The 8,702-nt window shown below is 39.2% G+C and overlaps 1 protein-coding gene across 1 annotated transcript in view; it reads right to left on the bottom strand.

Moving 5' to 3' along the window:
- Positions 1–6,056, bottom strand: part of LOC107099856 (B- and T-lymphocyte attenuator-like) — a 13,905-nt gene extending 7,849 nt beyond the window's left edge. Inside the window, exons 1-5 of the mRNA XM_015398132.1 lie at positions 5,985–6,056; positions 1,316–1,636; positions 1,180–1,218; positions 975–1,097; positions 858–889 (exon numbers count right to left, since the gene is read on the bottom strand). Of these exons, the coding sequence (XP_015253618.1) occupies positions 858–889; positions 975–1,097; positions 1,180–1,218; positions 1,316–1,636; positions 5,985–6,054 (585 nt within the window). The 5' untranslated portion in view covers positions 6,055–6,056. The remainder of the gene's footprint in view (positions 1–857; positions 890–974; positions 1,098–1,179; positions 1,219–1,315; positions 1,637–5,984) is intronic.
- Positions 6,057–8,702: the final 2,646 nt, after the last annotated feature.

Here is an 8,702-nt window from a genome sequence, read left to right as displayed (position 1 = left end):
CTCCATGGCTGCGAGACCCGCTCCTATGTAATTATAAATAACGAATTCTAAGGCAACGCAAATATTAAGGTTAAGAAGCTGAGCTCGTAGATGATTATAAATAACATAGTTATGTATAATATATTACATTTCTGACTGTATATCCCTGTAATTATTACACACTGTAGCTTTAAATGCTTGCGAAAGCATGCAGGAGCCCATTTCTCCTCGTGCATGCTTTGTTTAAAAGTTAATGTTTGCATACAAGGTTACTTTCCAAAAAAAGATTTGCAATTTTTCACTATTTCAGACTCACCAACGGTAAAGTGAAAATGGGGACAAACACATAGGAGGGTCTTATGTAAACTTATCACCAGAATGATTGACAATTAGAAGGACCACTTATTTTGATGATCCGCCCAGAAAAAGGACATCCTCCACTATACTGTTAAACGCAATAAACCGCAACCACCTTACACTGAAGGTTTTACATATACTCAGAGCAGTTAGGGAAGTCATATTCTCCATCACATGTTATAGATGCACATAATTAAACCCCTCCAATAGTGTGCAAATACCATTAAACATCTGCTGAATTTACAATCATAGAGTACTCTTAGTCTGTTGTAAAGGGGCTACATCTTGTCTGATGCTATTCCAAAACGATAAGCTATGTGTACCAACTTTCCAGAGATGGATTTTTTTTTACCATATTTTTCACATTGTTTTCAATTTTAAATTTTAACCGAAATTTCTTTTTGTTTGCACGCTTGTATACCAAAATGACAAAATAAATCTGTCTAAGTCTTGTTCTAGAAATAGTCAGCATTCTTAAACAATATAACTAAAAAGCCATTTGAAAATTTGCTTAAGATTACCTCTCCCTTTTTGCTGTTGTAGGTCCATGTTCCTGTACCCAAAAATGTATGATAATGAAAATAAAGATATAACTATTTTAAATAATAAAAGAACCAGTGTTTAACAAATATTCTTACCTCTCCAGCTATAACAGCACACAGTGGTTAACATTATTGCTGTGATCACCAGGAGCACAATGCTAATGCAGATCATGAAGTAGGGCAGCCAGGGTCCATTATCACCACGAGTCTTTGAACCAACTGCACACAAACAATTATATTTATCATATATGTATGATGACATGTGTGAAATGTTACTATTGAGGACTGTAAATCTTATCACCAACAACATCTTCTGGGTCTTTTACTCCTATGTTTCGGTCTTTAAAAATATAAAAGATAGCAGATATGGTTAACACAGTGACATAAATACATGAATATTATGGGTAAATTGAGGTATTACAGAAATTAATAAATACCTGAAATAGAGATGTTGATGGCATGGCTGACACTTTCATCTCTGTGTTCTAAAGCACATCGGTACAGGCCGTCATCAATAATGGTAACCTGGTTAAAACTCAAATAGGAGATAAGATCATCTTTGTGATATTCCTGTCTGATGGTTATATTCTCCGTGTTTGGAATGATCTTATAGCTGCTTGTATTAGAGAGTTTCCACCATGTGATATTTAGTACATTTCCACAGTGTTTGACGGGACAACTGACTGTCAAACTTTGTCCAGGTATAGCACGTTTCGTCGTACCTCTTCGCACTGTGAATGTAACATCACATGAAGAACCTGTAATTTTAAAAAATAAAACTGATTTTAGTCATTTAAGTATTGTCCAGTACAACATATGTTATCATGTTTATTTTTACCAAAAGTTGTTTATCGTTTTAAATTATATTATTGCCCAAACTTATTTAAAAAACAAGGACCAAATATTTGTCTTTATTTTTTTTCTTAGCTTCTTTTAAGTGACTTATGCTTAACTGAATTTGTTCCTCCATCCATCCATCCATCCATCCATCCATCCATCCATCCATCCATCCATCCATCCATCCATCCATCCATCCATTCATCCATCCATCCATCCATCCATCCATCCATCCATCCATCCATCCATCCATCCATCCATCCATCCATCCATCCATCCATCCATCCATCCATCCATTCATCCATCCATCCATCCATCCATCCATCCATCCATCCATCTTTTACCAGTCCTTTACCAGTTCATTGTAGGCCAACATACAGTATATAACCAAACACACACACACACCTCCCAACACAGAACCCCTAGCAATTTCAGTGGTCATGTTTTTTAAAGGTGCTTTAGGAGATCTTGGAAAAATGGTTCCAGCAAGCTATATTTTTGAACATACACAACCATGCCTCTCCCTTCAGACCACCCCTCGAAACTACGCCTTCGAAACACATGAACATGCATGCTGTCTCGTGACACAAGCTAACAACATCTCGTCACGTTAGTTTACATGCAAAGTCAATGGTTGACGCACATCACGGCGCACCGAAAAAGGTCCTGTCCTGTCTAGAACAGCTGAAGCAGCGCCTCACTGATCTGGGAGGCAGACAGACACAGCACTGATCATGCAGAGCGCTATGATCACACCTGTGAAACCATTTAACGCCTAAATTAACTTAAAATGCAGAAATCTGTCGGCAAAACATGTTCGCTTTTATTATCCTGGTGCCTGCAGTTTGGATTACATACATGAAAAACGCCTTCCAGCCGCCGCGGCAAACTGCAAAGAGGTGACCAGGCCATAGGCTGCTGTTGAATGGGATTTTTAGTGACAGCGCACCGCCGGTGTACGGGGGTCTGAGCTGCAGAAATAATATTTGAAGCCAGATGGTAATCTGGATGAACTGACTGCACTGACCATGTTTTCAGGTGGACTTTCTCACTTCAAAATAGATTCAAACTACTTTTTTGTCAGAACCCTTGAGTGGAGTGTATCTCTCTTTCTTCTGGAGCACTGCAGGTGGGCGTGGCTGGCTGTCCGAGCACCTGAGACCAATCAACCCATCCACCTGAGAGGGATTTAAGGAGTTGCAGCCATCTCTTCCACGCCTGATGGTCCCCATATTCTGGTACCAATCTAGCCCTCGTGAAATTCCCCTCGAGAAAGTTTAATCTGATTCCTGTTGAAAGCTTCCTGATAGCTCACCTCTTGTGTCTCTGGATTCCCAGGTTTTATCGAAGCGCTCCTGGACGGATCCCTTCTGCGTCTAACTCAGCGTGCTGATCCTATCTGCAGCTTAGTTTCTGTCAGCCTGCCCGCTCTCCACCGCTCCAGTGAAAACTCTCTGACGATCGCCTCAGTCTGACTGCCCGCTCTTCACCACCTCTGTGACAGCTCCGTGACCAACGTCTCCTCCCTCAGCGCACCTCCAGCCACCTGCACAGCCTGTGGCAGTGTATTCTAAGAGACTCTCAGTTATTCTCCATTCTGTGTTGGCTGAATTAACAATAAACTCTTCTCCCTTCAGTCGAGTCCGAGCCAGATTCTGCATGTGGGTCCGTAAGGTTCAGCCAGACATGACATTTTTACCCACTGATCACAGCAAATATAGCTGTCATTGTTACAGGCAAAGAAAGGGTAGGGTAGCTCCGTCCAATGGACATCAGACCCACTTTTTCTACTGGCCAGAGCAGCAAAGATGCTTCAGCCGCACGTCAGAACTAAACTTGTACAAGCATCAAAAAGCAGCACGTAGCTTAACAGTGGCTAGCTTCCAGCCATGGTACTTTGCACAAGCCTTGGGGGATTGATTTGTTCATGTTTCAGGATATGTGTACAGGGGGGAGGGACAAGCAGACAACCCTTTATTGACGTGTCATGAACCAATAGTGTACAACGGACCGTGTTTTGTGATTGGTTACTCATTGATTTCACACTGTAAGGGGGACCATTTATTTTAGTTTCACTTCCAGACCTTCTATTTCACTGCTTGCTATGCAACTGTGTCATGTTTTATTTTCTCCTGACAGTCGTGGGCAAATCGCTCAGGGCGCATGCGCAAACAAGGATTTTTCTTTTTATTCTTCCTCTCAGATGTAAACACAGCAGCATGGCAGGGATGCAATGAGTGAAAAACAGTTCTGTCTGTAAAATTGACAGACCGTAGCAGCCATGTTTGCTAAGCTGTGTCTTTTTTCCAAGTACGTCATTGCCTTTTCTTTTGAGGGCTTTCAGCACAAAATTGCACAAATTGTCAAGGTAGTACATTTTACTCTAGTGGGCTTAATATTCCACTTCTATTTGTTTGGCTTCCGGATAGACGAGTCTGAGCAGCTCCATCTTACTGCGGAGCTGAGTCTGACATGGTTTTTAGTTGTACAATGTGAGCAGGTAGATCGCATGAGAGTGTCGGGCCTAACATATTTGTGAGCTGTGAGCTCACACTGTACGACTAAACCCTGCAGTTAGTCGTACAGTGTGAGCAGTAGCTGCGTGCAACGAGTGAAAAAAATCACACAGCGCACACCCGGCTTAAGTAGTCAGCAGTGCAGGAGCTCCACAGGGGGCAGCACTCTCCCCATTCCTTTTTACTCTGTACATGTCTGACTTCCTGTACCAGACAGAGTCCTGTTTCCTGCAGAAATACTTGGATATCTCTGCAGTCATAGGGTGCATTAAAGATGGACAAAAAGCTGAGTAAAGGGAGCTGGTGAACTGTTTCTGGCATGGTGTAGAAACAATCCTCTGATGCTGCACACCCACAACACAACAGAGATTATTTTACATGCTAGAATAAACAGGAAATAGTTTAATTCTGTAACATCATGGGAGAAGAAAGAGAGGTGGTTGAGAAGTATGAATACCTTAGTGTTCACCCGGACAATAAACTACACTGCAGACACAGCTGTAACGCTGTCTACAACAAAGCGCAGAGCAGATTGCACTTCCCAAGGAAGCTTGGGTCCTTTGGAGTTTGCAACAAGATGCTAAATATGTTCTATAAGTCTATTCTGGAGAATGTGATCTCTTCCTCCATCATCTACTGCAATAACATCATCAGAGCAAATGACTGAAAAAAACTCAACAAGCTGATAAAGAAGGTCCGCTCTGTTCTAGGAACTCCTCTGGATCCTCTGGAGACTATTTCATAAAGAATAATTCTTCACAAAGTGAAGAAGATCATGGACAGCAGTTAGCATCCACTTACAAAGATTTTTACACAATAGATTGCCTTCAGTAAAAGGCTTTTCCAGATCGGGTATAAGACAGACCGCTATAGAATATCCTTCCTGCTTACATCTATCAACACCAGACCTTCAACAACTTAATGAAAAAGAAAACAAATCTCCTATGAGCTACTGCAACATTTTAATTTCTGTTGGGATTAACAAAGTATTTTTAATTGAACTGAAGATTTAAAAAAAAGGCCAAACATGGAATTAAGAACTCCTAAAGTCTTAATAGGACAGGTAATTAATTCACCTTTAATCATACAACATGTCCTAAAAGCCATTTAAAAAAATTGTGAACCTCATGCTACAGAACAAGTGCTAACAACCACCCTGTGTCAGTACCAACGCACAAGCAATACTGATATAGTTTTATCACCTACAAATCTTTAAAAAATATTATATTTTTTAATAAAAATAAAAACAATAAAAAATAAATAAATAATTGGTTCTGTTTGAACAGTTTCCCATCAAAGACATTGAAAGGAAGACATTATTTACGTACAAACAACGTTTACATTTTGTTGAACAGTGAAAGGGGAAAAGCCGTAATTTTTGATAACAGTGAGCCGACATTTCAAATAAATGTATTCTAATTTATGTGACAAGTGCTTGTTTATTAAATTACAAAAACAGACTATATTTTAAAACATGTAAATAGCTTTTGCATTTAAAAAAAGGTTTTGGTTTTTTTTGTCCTTCCAAGTTACATTTTTTTGTCAACAACTGACTTGTACCTTTTTAATAAAACAAGAAAATTGTAAATAAAATCTGATTCACTTTGTTTTTAGTTCCCCTATTATAAAGATTGACAAATCTTTTTCATAAACCGACTGTTTAGCTGTTGTCTCATCAAATAAATACTAATCATCAACAGCTCCTTGCTCTCTTGACAAACTTTTAATTTTGGCAAATTAAACAAAGAAATACCTTCATCTTCTCCATAGATGCAAATAAATACAGTCCACCAAATTATTAGTAGTTGCATTGCATCCATCATGCATCATATGCTCATCACCAAACTTTAAAGAAGCTTCTGCAGCTTCATTTATGCAGTGACAAATTAAAACCACTTCCTGACCTACATGTTTTCTTGAACTATCCCACACATATATCTCAGTTTACCAAAATTCAGCACGTGCATAGATATAAAGAAGTTTTTAATTCATGAAGATAATTCAGTGTTTTCACAGTCAGCAGAGATATACATCCATATTAATTACTTTCCGTTAAAATACATTTAGGAAGCTTTTTTTTTTAGTAACATAAGAAAATCATTGCAACCTTCTTATGCATTTACTAGACTATACATGTAAGCATTCAGGTAGTACAAAACAAAAAAAAAACATTTTGTAAATAGTTTTAGCTGAACAGAGGTTAACGCTCCTTCTTGAAACAGTCATTCTGTTATTAAAATCTAACCCTTAGTTATTTTGAGATGAAAAACAAGGATGAGCTTGACAAATTCAGTTTAGACAACTGGACATGTAGTTTTTCATTTCACCTCTAATCCAAGAGGCTTCTTCAGTTCTAACTAGTGGCAGGAAACACAGATTAATATACTGTAGGTGTAACAAAGATTTAGGGGGAACAAAAGGTGGCTCAAATCTCTCCCACTAGATTGGCCAAAGAGGTCACATGGGGGGTGTTAAAGATCGTCAGGGGGTGCTGATGGGTCGTTAACTCCCTCGTCAGAGTGGTTTCTGTCACTTGCCTCATTGAAGTGAGAGTTAGGTGAGGGTGGGTGGGAGGTGAATCTACTGGGTATTGGTAGTGCTTTGAAGGTGGGTTAAAGGTTATGTCTAAGACCATCTCCTCTGTGAGAGATGGTTTTACCAGGTTAACCAATTAACACCTCGCACAAACCATATTTCTTATATATAACATACTTAGCGAGAACCCAAGTCCGTACTTGTGTTCTTGTGAATTGAGAAACGGCCGCAATTAGACCTATTTGAACCCAATATTGTCCACCATGCTTACAGCAGTTACACTGCAAATAGCGGATTAACAAGAGCAATTTACTTTGTTTGACCATGTCAAATATCACCTGTGATATGTTTTGGTGCAGAGTGGGTCACCTATGGCTAAATAATGGTAAAATATTTTCTAGTTTCATCTACTGTAGAAAATAATTCAGTCACTGAGAATAAACTGTTATAAATGATCAAAATGCTGTTGTTTGGAACCATTCATGACCCATAAGGCTGAATCTTGATTCATGGGTTGTGTAGTCCAAGGATGGGGGTCTACCTGGACTAGGTTCTTCGAAATCTGTGAAAATAAGGACACTGGAAGAGTTATGGTTGTGAATTCAAACAGGTCTAGCCTTCTGCGGCTTTCACCACCATATGCTCTTTCACTTAGCAACCATGACTGTTGACACACAAAGCAGAATAAGAATTAATACCACACTTTTCAAAACTGTTTCTTTAAAAAAAAAAAAAAATTATTGTAAAGTGAAAAAAAGGCAATTTCTCAATATGTGTACTTGTGCATTCTCATGTGCTCATGTACTAGTGAAACATCATCAACCTCAGCCCTAGTACTGTTCCAATTCACAAGAGCAGCATACCGAGAACGGATAAAGTCCCCGGTTGTTGTTCTCGCCCCTCCCTATTTACCAAGCACGCATCAGAGCAGACTTGTCTGTTATTGAGATTGACAGCTCTCCCAGAATGCACTGCAGCAGCTTTCAATGGAGCGCTCCACTCAAAGTTAAAGGTTCTCTTTTCTGTTGTTTTAAGGTCGTTTTAAGATCATTTGATGCGAGAATATTATGCTTTAGAGCGTCACTATTTGGTCCATTTACGGATTTAATGCATAATAATTAAAATAATAATAATGCATAATTAAAAAAAATGTCAGAAGTTGAGAGGACTGCCGCAACTAGCTGACCTCCGAGGCTAACGGCAGCCTGGGCTTACTGCAGCCCATCTGCAGCAGCCCTCTCTCAGCATAGCCGTGTGTGAAGTACCGCCGGCTCTGATGGCGATTTTTTTGTTTTATTTGGCAAAATGTTCATTTGATTTGTGTTTATCTGACTGTGTTCATTATTATTCTCCCACTAAATGAAAATAGTAATGTTATTATTATCTAGAGACTATTAATAACAGGAGGTGAAATGCAGCTCTAGACGAGCCGGGCATGTAGCTTTTACAAGAAGAAACCTGTAGAAGCTACTTTTTTGTCTGTGACTGATTATGGAGGTATATTGTACATGCATGCTGCATCCTCCATCTTGCGTCATATTGACTCAGTGTACCATGCATCATTACAATTCATTACAAATTCTAAGTCCCTAACTCATTACTGCATTCTTTATGATCTAGTTGGTTGGACATCACTAACAATTCGTAGAAAACAGCACTGGTATATCTTTATCTATAAAGCAATACTTGGTAAACTCCCACTGTACCTCTGTAACAGTGTTGGGCACGTTACTTTGAAAAAGTAATTAGTTATAGTTATTAGTTACTTCTCCCAAAAAGTAACTGAGTTACTAACTGAGTTACTCCACAATAAAAGTAACTAGTTACTAGTAAAAGTAACTATTGCGTTACTTTTGCGTTTCTCGCCCCCGTATCCCTCACCAACCAGCCCCCCCCTTCTCGCCGTGTGTTTCCAAAGCCAGCTGAATAGAGCGGA

The sequence above is a fragment of the Cyprinodon variegatus genome, unplaced genomic scaffold, assembly GCF_000732505.1.
Source record: "Cyprinodon variegatus isolate N-32 unplaced genomic scaffold, C_variegatus-1.0 Scaffold913, whole genome shotgun sequence".
Lineage (NCBI taxonomy): Eukaryota > Metazoa > Chordata > Actinopteri > Cyprinodontiformes > Cyprinodontidae > Cyprinodon > Cyprinodon variegatus.
The sequence above is the reverse complement of the archived record's forward strand: the minus strand, read 5'-3'. Positions and strand labels throughout refer to the sequence as shown.